Source organism: Adiantum capillus-veneris, chromosome 2, assembly GCF_014529385.1.
Source record: "Adiantum capillus-veneris isolate H3 chromosome 2, ASM1452938v2, whole genome shotgun sequence".
In the NCBI taxonomy this organism is placed as follows: domain Eukaryota; kingdom Viridiplantae; phylum Streptophyta; class Polypodiopsida; order Polypodiales; family Pteridaceae; genus Adiantum; species Adiantum capillus-veneris.
The window spans coordinates 52,092,406-52,108,907 of record NC_140932.1 but is presented as its reverse complement, the minus strand read 5'-3'; the positions used below and the strand labels follow the sequence as shown (position 1 = coordinate 52,108,907).

General features: G+C 42.1%; 1 protein-coding gene across 3 annotated transcripts; it reads left to right on the top strand.

Moving 5' to 3' along the window:
* Window positions 1–5,636: 5,636 nt before the first annotated feature.
* LOC147462781 (uncharacterized) lies at window positions 5,637–10,731 on the top strand. 3 transcript variants are annotated; one of them, XM_086527343.1, is made up of 7 exons: window positions 5,637–5,846; window positions 6,337–6,446; window positions 6,544–6,706; window positions 8,920–9,183; window positions 9,318–9,380; window positions 9,685–9,742; window positions 9,929–10,731. In XM_086527343.1, exons 1-7 carry the CDS (start codon window positions 5,733–5,735, stop codon window positions 9,943–9,945), a joined length of 789 nt encoding a protein of 262 aa, XP_086383469.1. In that variant the 5' UTR covers window positions 5,637–5,732; the 3' UTR covers window positions 9,946–10,731. The 3 variants fall into 3 exon arrangements, with proteins under 3 accessions (XP_086383469.1, XP_086383460.1, XP_086383479.1); XM_086527334.1 differs by having other exon boundaries at window positions 5,637–5,855; XM_086527353.1 differs by lacking the exons at window positions 9,685–9,742; window positions 9,929–10,731 and adding an exon at window positions 9,555–9,623 and having other exon boundaries at window positions 5,637–5,855.
* The last annotated feature ends 5,771 nt before the right edge of the window (window positions 10,732–16,502 follow it).

The following is a 16,502-nucleotide window of genomic DNA, read 5'->3' as shown; positions in this document are numbered from 1 at the left end:
CTTCACAGAACTCTAAGTCCACTTCTTTCAAACCTGGTAGAAGCTTCTTTGTTTGAAGGATTTGCATTCCTTTGGCACTCATATGCCCAAGTCGGTAGTGCCACACCGCACTGTCAACTTCTGTAGTTGCTGCACAAGCTGAAGGTTGCGTGCTAACAGTACACAAGTAAAGTGTACCGACTTTTTCACCCTTAGCAACCACCAAAGATCCCTTTGAGATCTTCCACCATTTATTTCCGAATGCAATGTTGTGACCTTCATCGTCCAATTGTCCTGTAGAGATCAAATTTTTCCGAAGAGAAGGAACATGCCTAACATCTTTAAGCTTCCATTCATTTCCGTTAGCAGTTTTGACAGAAACTGTACCTTTGCCGACAATCTCACAAGCTTCATCATCTCCCAAGTATACATACCCAAAATTACCTTTGGTGTAGTCTTGGAAATGTTGCTTGTGTGGTGTCGCATGGAATGAAGCCCCAGAATCTACTATCCAAGAATTAGACACATTGTCTAATGAGAGAATTAGAGCATCTTGCTCTACTTTACCTGCCACATTGGCCTCCGATGTTGGCTTGTTGTCTTGAGACTCTGTCTCCTTCTTCTTCTTGGACCAGCAATCCTTCTTGACGTGGCCCTTCTTGCCGCAGTTCCAACATTCAAGAACTGACTTTGTGCGTGACTTGCTCCGCCTTGAGCGATCACGAACCTTTTGGTTTTTGAACCTCTCCTTAGGCCTTCCTCTTGTTTCCACTGATAGTGCAGCACTTGATGATTCTCCTGTGCTTCTCCTTTGCATTTCCTCGCTTAGAAGAACACCCACAACATCATCAAACTTAAGAGTATTTGTGCCAGAGATATAATTACTTACAGCCATCACAAGGCTGTCCCAACTATCCGGTAGAGATGATAGTATAAGGAGAGCTCGCACTTCATCATCGAAATTGATTTTCACTGATCGAAGTTGACTTATGTTTGTGTTAAAGTCATTTAGGTGTTCTGCAACTGAACCATTCTCTGCCATCTTTAGATTGAACAAGCGCTTCATAAGAAATACCTTATTGGATGCCAATGGTTTCTCGTAGAAGTCGTCAAGTGACTTCATCAAGTCCTCCGTGGTCTTCATCTCCGAAACATTGAAGGCCACCGTTGACGCCAAGCTTAACCGGATTGTTCCCAGTGCCTTTCGATCAAGGACAATCCATGCTTCATCTGCCATTGTTGCGGGCTTCTTCGCAAGACCGCCTAGTGGCAAATAGAGGTCCTTCCGGTAGAGATAGTCTTCAATTTGCATCTTTCAATGTTGGTAGTTTTTGCCGTTGAACTTCTCAATCTTGAGCTTCCCTTCCTCCGCCATAACTCCCACTCAATTCAAGGAATCCTTTCCTTGAGATAATTTAGCTACGAGCAAACCTTGCTCTGATACCAGTTGTTAGGAAATAAGACGTAGCTAAATAGATAATTGAGTAGATTACTTAATGGAGAGAGACAGATTTATATACACGAGATTATAGAGTAGAGAGAGAGAGAGAGAGTACACACGATATACGTGGTTCACCCAATGTGGGCTACGTCCACGGGAAAGCAGCCACTCAATGGCTTTAGTACTTCAAAACAAGAAGTAGTTTACAAAGGGATTATACCCTTAATGGAGCTCCCGCCTTGCTTCACTCTCACCACCTCACACTCACCTTGTTGCATCAACTTCACACTATGAAATGTGTGTAGAAATGGCCTCCTTTTATAGGCCAAAAGGGCTGCCCTCTCTTATGAGAGACACCCATGTGTAGCCACCCTTGTGCGAATAAGTCCAAATCGGACCCTCCAATCCGCCCATGTGTGGCCGCCCTTGAGAAGACAAGTCCGCTTTTGAATTCGGCCACCGGCCATTGACTTCCGACTACCGGCCACCGGCCATTGACTTCCGACCACCGGCCATCGGCCATTGACTACCGGCCACCGGCCAACCGACCGGTTGTTTTCCGACCACTTTCCGGCCGCCGTCCGGCCATAATATTCTGGCGGAAAAAAAAGTCTCGGGGGTCTCTGCCCCCGAGGCCTTTAAAGTTGCCCCTGATTCTTATCCGTGAAAATTTTGGTTTCCGGTGAGTGATTTTCCTTCACACACAATGGCTTCTCCTCATAATGGGGGCCTTACAAATGTGCGCTTTTACCAGAGAAAATTACAAGGGTAAATCAGGCTCCATACTTAACAATGTGCGCTATGTACCAGATTTGATAGTGAGTTTGATCTCGATTGGTCAGCTTAGAGATTGTGGATGCCAGATTTCGCTACGAGAGCGAGATTTTGTGATGCATTTGGGTTCGCTAGTGATTGCGAGAGGTGCCAGGAGTGGTACAGGTTACCCATTGCATGTGGATCACGCGAGAGACGGTGTTGTCTCTGTGATCATGCAGCCAGGTAGAGAGCGAGAGAGCAGGCGAGTCTCTTTTGCTTGTGGGTTGCAGGATTCTTTGCATGGAGTGCAGAGCAGTGACCTTGTTGTGCAAGTTGCGTCTACGGATGCACAGGTAGAGTGGGATAGCTCTAGTGAGTCACAGCAGGATGAGTCATCAGAGGTGATGACAGAGATGACTCACATGGATGCTGAGATGTCGGATATTGTGGAGTCATTTCTTGATATGCTTATGCCAGAGCTTGATGCAGATTCAGGACAGATGGATACTCTTGGTACACATGTGATATGTGGTGGGCACGAGGAGTCACTCCAGAGCTCGGAGTCAGAGTGCCATGGTCTCTATGATAGGGGACAGGATTGCCATGAGTTGAGTTCTGAGTTGGAGGTGGCAGAGGTTGTCAGGGTTGCATCAACGTTCGGTGTCCTCATGTACGAGATGCTGATCTCGAGGCCCGACATAGCAGCTGCAGTGGGAGCATTTGCAGCAGGGTTGATTAGTTGTTCGATGACTGATCTCGGCATAGAGCATAGGGGAGGTTTGCAGGTATTGGACCAATACTTGCAGGAGTGCATGAGCTCTTGTAGACTCTTTGCAGAGCTTGGAGCTAGCTCTGTGTGGCTTCCGCAGCAGGATGTTTGTCTATCAGTAGAGCCGGATGCACTAGCTCATCGAGAGTCAGTGGGCATAGGTTGAGAGAATATCTCACCTTCTATTAGTTGTACACTAGTAGATCTTGCTTAAAGGCACATTGGCCTTTAAGTGGGAGGTTGTTGGGGTTAAGGCCTATGTGCCTTGACCGGTCACCTAGGTCATGGGCGCCCGCGCCTGCCCACTGTTACCCTATACTTATAGTGAGTATACTGTATAGGGGGAGCTGCCACTTCACAGTCTCCCCACCCACATCGTGTGTGTGTCTCCTTCTCTCTCTCTCACTCTCCGTCTGTGGTGCTCCCCGATCCCCTTCATGTAGTACAAAAAAATGGCTCCAAAGCGTGCTCGAACCCAAAGCGCTAATGATCATGAAGCTGGTACAAGTAACGGTGGAACTCCTGCGGAACATGCTATGTCTCCACCAATCGGACCAATCGGAGCTATGGTACATGTTAGTATTGCAGTTTCAAGTTATGCATCATTGTATATGCGAGACCATAGGAATATATTATTTACCTTATGAAAAGAAAACACGAACCGAAACCACGGGGCTTAACCCCAAGAAACTCGGCATATGTTTGACAAGTAGGAAAGAATGTCTGGTTAAACTGGTTGCTATAGGAAAGAATGTTTGTCCAAAACCTTCGGTATGGTTTCTCTCAAGTCTCTCTACTTATTAGCGCTGGTATTATGTGGCAGTTGCCGAGACGTGAGATGACGCCCAGGATGGCACTACTGATGCTGTGGTGGGAGTACACCCAGATTAGCCCAGTTGGATACTGCAGTTTTGTTTTGTCGTGGCGTGAGGATGACGCCCAGATTGGCACCGTTGTTGCTGTGGCGGGAGTACGTCCAGATTAGCACAACGAGTACTTGTCGAGCGGTATGGGACGCTCATGAAGACAAGGGTTTTTATAAATAATGTATATACCGATCGGACATAATAGCGCCGATAGAGATTCTTGAGTGAACCTAATCTAAAGGTTGTTGGTTTAAAATTGGACGACTCCTTGTTTGACTATTGTTTGTAATACTGTTTGAAGGGCTGTTTTAACGAACCAGTATCATAAATAAAGTAAGGGAACATGTATGTTTAAACAGTGTGGTAGTAATTAGATAACAAAAGAAGGGTGAGTGCGGGGTGGAAAGTGGGAGGATGATACCCCGACGGTATCATTCTATGGACGGGTGGACCCGATGAGTCGGGTAACTTTCCAACGCTAAAAATTGTTTTTTTTTAAAGTCATAAATCTTAAAAGAGACAAACCTTGGCGACTGTGCTTCTGAAACATAAGGAAAAAAGCGCACAGGTTGGTCACTCTAAGATTTATACTTTTAGGTATAATTGATTATAGATAGTTTTTAGATAGGGTTATGGTGGTCACGCTCCGCCATAGCGAGATAGGACCAATCCTTCACTAACGGTTCATGCCCGTTGTTACGTAGTAGCTAAGGCAATGTCCGTTGGTTTTTCCTTCTCAGGATTGGAGACCTATCAAAGGTACTCCGCTCCTCTCGACAAGGGACAGGGACCTCACAATTTATGTATGCAACACGAGGCTGAATATTTAGTTTGCAATCTCACATGTCATCAAATTTATGCATAGCCCAGGGTCTAAGCATTGGCAGGCTGTTAAGAGGATGCTTCACTACTTGAGTGGCACTTTACATCTTGGATTGTTTTATCCCAAGGGGGGATCATTGCCGCCAGATTTACATGCTTTTTCAGACTCAGATTGGGCTGGTTGTTATGACACGCGAGTGTCCACGAGTGGTTTTTGTTTTATGCTCGGCAGTTCATGCATATCATGGTTGAGCAAGAAGCTACTTACTGTGGCTATTTCCACTTGTGAGGCTGAGTACAAGGCAGTCTTCACGGCTACGGTTGAGTGTGTATGGTTTAGACGTCTTATGGCTGATTTGGGTGTTGGACAAGACACTGCCAACATCATATACAATGACAATCAGAGCGCATTGACATTTGCAAGGAACCCAGTTTTTCATGCTCGCACAAAGCACATTGAGGTACATTACCACTATGATAGGAGAGACTCTCAGCATGAGAGATCGGTTTGGCTTATGTGCCAACACAGGACAATCTTGCAGATCTTTTCACAAAGGCATTGTCTCGTGAGAAGTTCGAAGCTTTCGATGAAGGTTTGGGCTTACTCCCCTTTGAGGACTAATCATGTCCTCGTGGCATGGCACTTCCCTATACTCTATGTGACGGATCTCGTTCACTGGATCACTCCCAGGGGGGTTTGTTACTATATACATGCGGTAGTGATGTGTGTGAAGACACTTAGGACCGTCGGAGTAAATTTTTCCTCACTAGGAGGTTTTTTCGTCGTGCATAGTATATACGTTCATCACTCTAGGGCTATCTTATCTTTCATTGCACACTATGTAATACTACTCTCTGCTGTGTGCCTTTAGTTTCCTTGGTCTTCTCCAAGGTGTGTGTGTTTCCTTGCAATCCTATTTCCAACAAAATAAATTTGTATTTCATTTTCCCTCTAAAAACCACTTAATGCGAAATTAGAATGTAGGTGTAGACGCCAGATTACTTCACTCTTCATTGCATGGTGATCTCGTCCTTCACTGCAGAAGAAGATCATCATCCTTCGTCGCGCCAAGGCGTAGCAGAGGAGAATTAGCAGGCCATGGGAGACACTAGCGATAATCGATCGGCCACAGATTTGCGAAAGATCCAGGCGCGCGCTTACATAGAGGTTGCTCGGGCCTTCATAGCCGCACATCCGGAAGGCATCACCTGGGTAAGACAGGTGCTTCTTTCCTTTTCAAAGAAGCATCTGCATGACTTTGCCACACCTTATTGGGCATTTCTAAGGCTCATTTTGGAGATAGAGAATTTCATTCAACAGAGTACAAATTAGAGCTGCATGAAGTCGGCTTAAGATTTACTTCCTGACATTAGTTAACTCAAAGGGCTCAACAAGAGTTGGAAAGTCATTTTGCTATCCTGGTGTCGAATATGTGTACTCAGTTTAGCCAGCACTTTGTTTCCATCCTCTATTAAAATGTTAGAGATTCTTTCTTCTGTATTTTCCTTTCTTTTGACACCGGGAACTGGAATATAATCCCAACAGTTTTATCGGATTTTCCTACAGGCAAAGCTTTGGCCCTTAAATGATGCAAATACGAGTTTCTTTCTTTCTTCCTCTCTTGTTTTGAGAAAGCATTCTTTTAGGTCCATATTTCCTGGAAGACCCTGGCTGTCATTTTAATTTTTTTCTTCTTATCCAGGCTCAAGAAATACTGCTGGTCTCATTGCGGTTGCATTTGGAAATCTCGATTGAGAAGCATCAGGCAATAATAAGCGAATTGAGATCCAACATTGAAGCATTGGTGTCTGGGTTGGTTTTGCCTGTCTGACATTGCTTCCATCTGTGCGTTTTCATTTTATTCTCACACGAAATTGGGCTGAAGTACTACATGTGATGGGTTTTGAAGAGAGCAAGATGAAGATGCGGTCCTCATGAATGAGGAGCATGGTTCACATTCGTGTCTGGCCCTTTCGAACATGAAGTCGAAACCCTCATCAATTTTACCTGCAATTCACACAAACATGTTGGCATCTCTTGTTAAGGGATTCGAAGACAGAAACAACACAGGGGTATTTTGCTTTGGATTGCTCACTTCTGTCGATTTTTGTTTGTTTGTCTGATCAGATAGAGAAATACTGCCTGAACTGCTCTGTTTTGCTTTGAATTGTCACTTTTTTCCATTTCTGTTTGTTTGTCTGCTTCTTGTTAGAGACATGCTTGATTTGATTCTGTTTGAAGCTGGATCGTACTGAGTTATTTTACTTACGTGTGTAGCCCCACACGTATAAAATCTGATCTCTGCATGTGTGTGTGTGTGTGTGTGTGTGTGTGTGTAGCTGCATACATACATATTTTCTATATATGGTGACTTCTTACATTACCTGCATGTAAACACTTACATGTTTACACACACTCTTTTTTTTTTCTTGTAAATCTTGCTGATGTAATTTACAAATGGGAAACTTCAAAGCGAGGAAAACCCACGAAAAAGAAGAGATACAAAAAATGGGGCACCATGAGGCTCTGAGGGCTAGAAACAGTCGAAGTGAATCTTGTATGCATCAAGAGTAATGTCCCCAGCATTATAGCAAAATATAGCGCTTGGCAAGCAACAATTTAAAATAGGGAAACAGATCAACATCAGTGCCTTGAAACATGTTCACACACACACACACACACACACACCTACTATCTAAAATACCGAACTTGTGTTTACTGGTGCCTGGATTGTACTGATTTTTAATTTTTCATATGTTGGAGATTATATGTGATGCTGTTTATGTGTGCGTGTGTGGAGCTAACATACATTTATTTATTGTACATATGCATATGCAAATACTTGCCTGTTTGCAGGACCTGCATGTGTGGGCTAGCCCATTAGATTAGGTTTTGTCTAGTGATAGTCTCTTTGCATTGTTTGTACAAGGTATGCTATTACACTTCGGTGGGCATCTGGCAACATTAGCATGTAGCTTAGGATGAGCCCGAGTCATGTCTCAGGTCTCATCCAGATTGGAGGAGCCATTGGGGGGATATGCATTTTATGAGCCTAAAGTCAGGTGTGCACATTGTGCTTTTCTCCAATTTGGGAGCTTGAGGCCACTTTTCTTGCAACCAGAATGTGAGGATACCTACATACAAAGTTCGAGGTTCTGTGGTTCTAGGTGAGCTGCGTTTTGGAACTTGGGGCCAAATCTCGTGAAATCTCCACATAATTTTATTTATACATAACAAGCCCTCCTGGCTGCCCTAAGGCCCACAGCATTTGTAGGGTCATCTGAGATATTTTGGCATTCTTCAGCAGCCCATGTTCTGGTGATTTAGCAATTAGCCAACTTGTTGCAACTAAGTGGATGGGTTTGTAGCCACTTGTGAAATTGACTTAGGAAGTGGAGATTGACTAGCCATTTTAATGGTTGCTGCTCATTTTCTTCTTTCTTCTTATACTGTTGACTGTTAGGCTTCTATTCAAGTTTCTCATGGACATAGGGATTTGACTGATAATACATGGTCCCCTCCATTGCTAGCTGGAATCTTTGAGGAGAGGGGATACTCTATGGACGCACATGGAGGGTCCATTACTGCTGGATGGAATCCCGAAATGGAGGAATGGAATTATGAGCCGGCCTCAAAAATTTTATGAGTTGTTAATGGGTAATCCCTGAGAACTAATTATGCCGATCGTACTTGACTTTTTGGCAACCTAAGCATTCCCTGCCTACTTGGTGATCGATGTCTGCTTTTAGACTTGGCCAAAGGAAATACCGTTCCAATGATTCTTGAAAATTCGTAAAGGTGCTCATCTTGACACTCTGGAAGAATTGCAAAAAGTGTGACAATGGTTGGAGCCTGAATGATGGCATAATGATCCCAGTTTCCTTGGGTTGCACCATGGAGGATTTGATGGGGGGTTTTTGGCAGTGAGGGCATCTCCTGCTTGTCTAGAGGACCGAAACTCCACCGTGGGCATGTGTTGGTACCTAGATCATAGGGCTAGCTACCCACCTAGGTTGGCACTCTGTTTTTTTTTTTTTTTTTGCAATTTAACTGCTAGGCATGCTGTGGAAATTCGAAAAGAGTTTTTTGAGCAATGATGTGAGTTCTTTTTCCCTTACCCTTTTCAATGGTTTTCATAAATTGGGTTTTAGTGAGGTTGTATAAAACAAAGAGTCATCCGTCTGTAAGTGCGATATTGTTCCAGAACGTTTTGGTTATTAGTCTCCATAGAGAAGTTATGAGTTTTCCAAAAGACATCTTCTGATATTCTAACTTGATTTTACAGTTGTCACCAACGGATGAGTTTGTTGAAGGACCTCAGTTGCATAGTTTCAACAAGGGCCAGCTAGCTAATCTTATGATGGGCCATCACATGCCAGAAAGTAGCAACATTAAGAAGGGAAAGAGAGAAACTGGAGTGAGGGAAGGTGAATCTGGACCAGATGGCGGGTCTGTTTCTGACTTGCCTCAAATGGATATAATGCCTGAAGATGACTTGTTGCGTATGCTGTTGTGGAATTTCTTGCAGTTATCTTCCCTTGATGAAGAGGTGAAGATCCAACCCTGCAGTGTCTGATCTTTTTGGTAATCTTAGTCTGACGTGTGACACAATTTACTGGTTCTGTTGTGTTACACGCTTTAATCTTGAGAAAGTGATCTTATGAATCTTGCTTATCTGTCCAGGTTAGCCAAATTTCTTCGGAAGATGACCCTACTAAAGTTGCAAGCTTGAAAAAGGCAATAGAGGTGTGTCTTCTTAGAATGTCTGTAATTGTGTCTATGCTTGGAGTAGGTTGTTTGCTCTCATGGTGCATTACGAGAACAACACATGCAGTCTCCTATTCTGCATGATCTGCATGGAAAATTGTGGGTGTGTTCAAATAGCTGTTGCCTCATGTTTGGCTCTAACTTTGTCCTCAGGAACTAATCAATGGGTGTGCCATGAGTAAAACTGAAAAAAATTGAAACGGCATGTCCCCACCAAGATCACTTTTTTTGGCAGCTTATTTACTTGAAGGTCCTTTGCTTTCTGACTAGAAATCTCTGACAGGAACTTAATACAGCGGCTTTGGAGTTAATCATCCTGCTGGACTCTGTAAGGGACACGGGTGAGTTTTATGTAACATACTGAAGTTCTCCAATTGATAGATGGATTTTCATATACTGAGGTCTGGGCTAGATCAGAAAGTGGAAATACATAGTGCATGCATAGTGCCGAAGATGGTCTTCAATTGGAGAATTTTTTTCCAAGAAATGCATTAAGTTATTCCATAATAATGGTGCCTGTGAAGCAGAGGTCTTCTCTTCATGACCTGAACGGGCAATGCGGCATGAGAAAGAGGGCAGCCAAGAAACAGGGGACCTGCATGGAGCTCATGACGAGGATGATGTGGCACAAGATATAGATGGAGAGAAGCGTTCTTGCTCACAATGGTATCAGGGACATTGGGCAGAGGGCAGTCAAGATTGGAGGGACCAGTATGGAGGTGGTGATGGAGAGGATAAGCGTGGAGGTGATGACATTGATGACGTCGTATTGGACGGTGCACACTGCCGGAGTCCATTGGATGGCGAGGACCACAAACACTAGGGGAGTCCATTGGATCGCAAGATGGCTGATGATTGAGGTCCTTGCATGAAACTCCAACCATACTTTGTACGGCAGCATTATATTGTTAGACGGTGATTGATAGACCTGCGGTTGCTCTTCAGAAGTTGGCTGTGGCAAGGTTATCCTTTTGAAGCCGTAGTCATCCTGTTCCAACTAGGAAGAACTGGGATGAGTGAATCAATGCCCACAGAAATCAGTACTATAGTTTCCATCAATCAGAAGGGGGGGGGGGGATACCCTTCAGCATAAACAAAGGGGATGAATAAGATGTTAATTTGGAAGGAAGAAGAGACTTTTATCTGAACAAGCTAGTGCATTGCATAGCTTTCAAATCAATTGAACTTTCTGAGCAAGTGTATTGCATAGCTTTCAAATAAAAAGCAATACCTTCACAAGTGAGGAGCTACTATCCTAACATTAAACTCAAATTTCAATAGATTTTGATTGCGTATATGCAAGCAACAAAGATAGTGAAAAGATACTTCATATTGGTGGGGTTCTTATTATATTTGCATAGAATTTTCCCAGATCCGATTCGTTCATCGCCTCTTCAGACAGGCGCACATGCAACAAAAGATCTCTAGCCAGATTCAAACTCGACCCTGCGCTAATCAAAGTAACTGAGCTAACCAACACATCATGTTAGTTTCGTTGACTGCACGGGACCTCTATATATTAAGAAAAAAACTCCCACAGCTTGCTGTTGTTGATGCCGCCCTCTTGCTATCAGTTGCTGCCATCCTCACGTGTACGATCCCCCCGATTCATGCGATTGTAGGTTGCAACTGCTGCCATCCTCACGTGCATGATTCCCCCTGCTTCGCACGAATGCTCTGACAAATTAGCACTTTCAATATGGCCCTTACTCATCGCGTCTAAAGTGATTCGCCTCCTGCTTTCTTTTTTAAAAATCGTAGGCACATACTCGGGTACAAAATATACTCTGTAGGTATGGAGCCTTGTTTCATAGAATGTTATGAATTTACAGGACATGTTAAAATATTGGTACACAAGTGGATGCCATTGTGACCAACTAAGGAGCAATTCCATAGTTTGCTTGGTAACATTGATATCCCACATTGCAATACTGTAAATTTTATTGTGGAGTTTGATTTGGAGGCAATATCATAAAACAGCTTTGCAATATCTATATTAACTACAAGACCTGTGTGGTGTCAAACTAAGAATGTGTCAAGTGCATTTGTGGATGTGAAGTAGTGAATAAATCATTTCTCTCGCCAGAGTGTATGTTGATGGGGCAATCTTTCATTCAAAAATCACTGTAAATACAAAAGAAGTGTTTGTTGTATTGACAATGGCAAGCAATCATCCAAATGAAAATGCAAATTCTCTCACTTTGAAGCTCATTGCATGGTTTTTTTTTTGTAGAGCTATGATCTAAGGATGAATTGCATAAACAATGATTGTTGTAATGATATAAAAAGAGCTTACATAGTTCCTCCAATTTTAGAAGGTTTGTATTGTGTGTGTGTGTGTGTGTGTGTGTTATCTTATTTATTTTTACTAAAGATAACAAGAGGTGAACAGTACAACGGTTACAACGGTTACAAATGTCAACTGACAACTCACAATACATGATTTGTACAAAAACCCAAACAGCATCCTAATATTCTTGATTTTTCTTGATTAAACTATGTGAGATCCTTCTAGAATTTAGCATCCCAGAGTTTAGTTTTTATCTTGGCACCATATGAACATGAATTGATACAAAAGGAGTTAATGGATCCATCTTAAAAAACCCCAAATGAAGAGGACTCTCCTTTATAGCAGAAGAAACTAATTCCCAGATTATGCAAGACCGTGGGTTTTCTTCTTTATATCACAAACCAAAACTCCAGGAAAAGACATTCTCTTTATTTGGTTTGTGATATAAAGAAGAAGAACTTAAAAAAAGACATTTTCAAATATTCAATTGTTATCATATATGTGGTAGTGATGTGTGTGTGAACACCCTTAGGATTGCGGGGTATTTTTTCCCTCACTAGGAGGTTTTTTCGCCGTGCATTGTATATACCCCCATCATTCTAGGACTAACTTATCTTTCTATTGTGCACTAAGCAATACACTCTCTGTTGTGTGCCTTGAGCTTCTTCATCTTCTCCAAACTGTGTGTGCATCGTTGCAACCCTAATTCCAACAATTGGAATCAACGTAGGTTGTGTCCTCTCGGGCATAGTCACCAGCATCCGCCTGCTCACTTTCTTTAATTTGGGTGAGATTTGGTGAGCGCGAGTAGGTTGCCAAATACTTCAGGCAAACTTGTAGATCTTGATTAGCTCATAATTTTAATTCGGGCTCATTTCAACCTCCGTTTCCACTACAGACAATACTACGTAGGCAATTTTGTCATTTTCTCCAAAATTTTGTTACAAGTGGTCATCATTAACAGAGAGCATGTGGGCTAGCAACCTACCAAACAAATTTTTAAGTGGTCATTTACTGAGAGTGGTCGATGTCACATATGATGTCCGAACATAGTTGTAAGTAGCAAAGATGGTCGCAAGCCTAGCCAAGGGTATAGAACATTTTTGATAGAGCGAGATAATGAAACAGAGCGTCACGTTCAAATGTGTGTGTGTGTGTGTGTGTGTGTGTGTGTGAGAGAGAGAGAGAGAGAGAGAGAGAGAGAGAGAGAGAGAGAGCTTTACAAGAGAAGGGAGAGAGAGACCATTATTGCTCAAGGGAACACAATCTTTGATTGATTTGTGTTAAATATTTGAAAGAGTGTGTGTATGTTTAATGATTTGGATGTGTTTTGTTCCTTGGTGTGTGTGCTCTCACCAAGGAAAGAAATCTAGGAGAGAGAAAGGAGAGAGAGAAAAAGAGTGGATCCTCAACTCTCCAAGGTTGACAGGGAGAGAATATTTTTGGAATCTGCTCATTGGATTCCAAAAAAAACGCTCGCCGAAAAATGCTCGCCAAAAAATTGTGTCCCCTCGAAAGCATCTACTACATTGTTAACTACTACATATTAACAATGCCTACCTTTCTCATGAGGCCCTTCATGATATGATTTCTGGACTTAATCCTCCCTTGCTTGCTCACATGCATCTTGATCTTGATGTTGCTTGGTTTTGATTTTTCATGCGAGTACAATGTGCTATTCAAGATTATGGTAAACAATACATGCATTGGACTTGCGGCAATGTTAGAGATGCCAAGCAGGATTGTCAACATCTACAAGAATTGGCTGACTCGAGACCTTTATCTGACTCTGAATTGTTGAAATTGTGTGAGGCTTCAGTATGCATATAGCTTGATGAAAAATAAAAGCTTGAAAAATGGCAAAGAAGGGCTCGTCAACGGGCTTTTGTGGACAAAGGCTGTGCTTCGAAACAATTCTTCAAGCACTTGCATCACACGAGGGTTTCTCAGGACATTAAGCGAGTGAAGCTTCCTTCGGGTGTTTGGTCATCATCTAAAAAAGGGCTCGTCAACGGGCTTTTGTGGACAAAGGTTGTGCTTCGAAACAATTTTTCAAACACTTGCATCACACGAGGGTTTCTCAGGACATTAAACGAGTGAAGCTTCCTTCGGGTGTTTGGTCCTCTAAAACGGAACTTGCGGATGCCTTGGTTTTTCATTATAGTCATGACGGTCTTTGTTGCTCCACCTCCAGTCTCGACAATGGTTTGTCAGGCACACCAGCTGTTGCTCTCTCATGTACGACCAATCGTTTCCTCTCAGGATGCACAATCCCTTGAGGAACCTTTCACTGACTCTGAATTGAATTGTGTGTTACATTCATTGGGCCGCTGGAAATCTCCTAGTTGGGATGAACTTGATGTGGAGTTATTTCTTTCTTTTTGGGAGACTCTAAAAGAGCCTTTGCTTTTCATGATGAATGCGGCTTGGGAGAAACAAGATTTTCCAAGTCTTGGAAAGAGGGTTTGCTGAAATTGCTGCCCACGCAAGCACTTTGTGAGTATTTCTCGCATTGGACGCCTATTACGTTGATGCCTATTGTATATAAGCTATTGGCTAAGATATTGGTGAATCGGATTAAGGACTGCAGGGTTACACACACCTCAATATGGTTTCATATCGCATCATCAAATCAATGACAACTTGGCTAATGTGATGATTTGGCATGGAATATGCGAAGTACACGCAGAAGGATATGCTTGTTAAGCAAGTTGACATTGAAAAGGCTTTGACACTGTGCAGTGGGACTATATTGCGGCTACGATGCGTTGTCTTGGGTTTGGCCCTAAATTAGCCAATATTGTTTATTTATTTTATGCTCGTAGTTCGTCTTTGGGGATCCTTCAAGGTGATCTGACAACATCTTAGCCTCTTGGTTGCTCAATTAGAAAGGGTTGTCCCCTTAGTGCATTGTTATATGCTATTGCCACCCATCCTTTGTGGATGCATCTTGACCATTTGACTTCCACTGGTTGTCTTCATGGCTTGCAGTTACCGTTAGGTCTCAATTTCATTGGGCAGGCTTATGCTGATGACTCTTTGTTTATGCCTCGCAATTGCCAGGTTGATGTTCGAACGATTATGGAGGCTTTGGAGCTGTATGGGCTTGCGGCTGGTCTTAGAGTTAATTTTTGTAAGTCGAAGCTTCTCCCATTGAATTATTCTGATTGGCATGCTTTGTTGTGGCTAGGGGACATTGTTTCCACGAATGTGATTGTTAGGCATTTGGGTTATCCAATCGGAATGTTACTTGTTTTAACACTAGGTTGGTAACCTAACAGGACATAAAAGTGTCCTTTGAGGGTTTTGAAAAAAACCTCCAAAACCATAGTAGATCCACTCATTTTGTAAAATCCTTTCATGAGATTATAGTTCAAGGCCTACTACACATAGAAAAAATAAGAAACTTGTAAAATTTCTCATTTTTTGGTCACACCAAGCCTCCAAAGTTGATGGACCAGTGCATTTTCATCAAAACAGTCATTTCTTACGTTTTGTTGCATAAAAATAAGATTAGGGATTTTTGTAGGACTTGAGATAAATTCCCTAGTTAACTTCAATAGGTTGGTGATCAGAACATATGATTGCTTCTCACTCACTATTTTTTGTTTTGCCAAAATAAATAGGTACAAAAAAGTTGAATTTTTACCATTCTGCAAACATATCATCAAAGTTTCTATAGCCACGCTCCATACAAATAATATATGCATGTTTTCTTAGTTCCCTATTGTCCTTTATGTTCATAAGGAGCCATGGAGCATGTCAAAAGAATAATATATCTCTTACCAAGGGGAATCTTGGGGACAAAGATGAAGTGTTAAATACAGCAAACATGAAAAAACTGGGTTCAACATTATGAGTTGTAGAATCCCATAGAAACTATTCAATATCTAGCCAAGTTTGATCCTTATGACTAGATATGGTTACTACCTACAAAATGCATGTAGTTGTCACAAGAAACTAACAATATTGAAAAAGATATACTTGATATACTAAAATGTTTCGTTTTCTTCTATAATCGAAAAAATCAACCATCGTTGTGTACTATGAAAAATAGGGTATTAGGTGCCCCAAAACTCAAGGAATGTTAGCTTTATGTTACAATATGCGACATAGAAAATAAAAAATGCATTTGGATATCATGAAATCCACCAAAAAAATCATAGAAGAGCTAAAATTGGCTAAAAAAATAGGATTTGACAATTTTTGTAATCTGGTCATAACTTACAACTTTAATATTTATTTCTCCCTAGAAGCATCAGGACATGTTGAGGACTACTAAAGATAGTTCCCTAGCATTATAGACCTCACAAACATGAATTCTAGAGTGGTATAGTTGCAAAAAGTTAAAAAAGGCCAAAAAACAGGACCTGTTTTTTCACACAGTTTAGGTTGTGAAATGCTGTGCAAGGACAATGTTAAAGATGGAATTGGTATTCCAAAAAAATGTCGAGTTTTTTTCAGCTCATGAGACAACTTTCTATATTATAGATAGCACCTCAAAATCCATTTTGAAACTCTTGACATAATTCAAGGAAAATGGTCACTTAGCAAGACATAAAAGTGTCCCATTACCAACCTAGTGTTAAAAAAGTGGATTAGGTTATGCAGCACTGAGGCGGGCCCGTACACTTTACAATTTCCTCTTACCGCTCCTCGTTTTGGATTGGGCATGCATTATCGTCAGATTTGGAGAGACATTCAACACATGCTGGTTGATTTTTTGTCTGTTGATGAGGGTCGCATGGCTGATTGGTGTCTCCAGGAAACGCCCTTTCGGGCCATGTCTGTCAGTAATGTCTACTCTCTTC

What these genes read in the sequence shown, in the direction of transcription:
- LOC147462781 (XM_086527334.1), top strand. Translation starts at nt 5,733, where the DNA reads ATGGGAGACACTAGCGATAATCGATCGGCCACAGATTTGCGAAAGATC. An exon ending in AAGACAGAAACAACACAGGG is followed by an intron (nt 6,707 to 8,919) that starts GTATTTTGCTTT and finishes TTGATTTTACAG; the next exon opens with TTGTCACCAACGGATGAGTT. An exon ending in GCTTGAAAAAGGCAATAGAG is followed by an intron (nt 9,381 to 9,684) that starts GTGTGTCTTCTT and finishes AATCTCTGACAG; the next exon opens with GAACTTAATACAGCGGCTTT.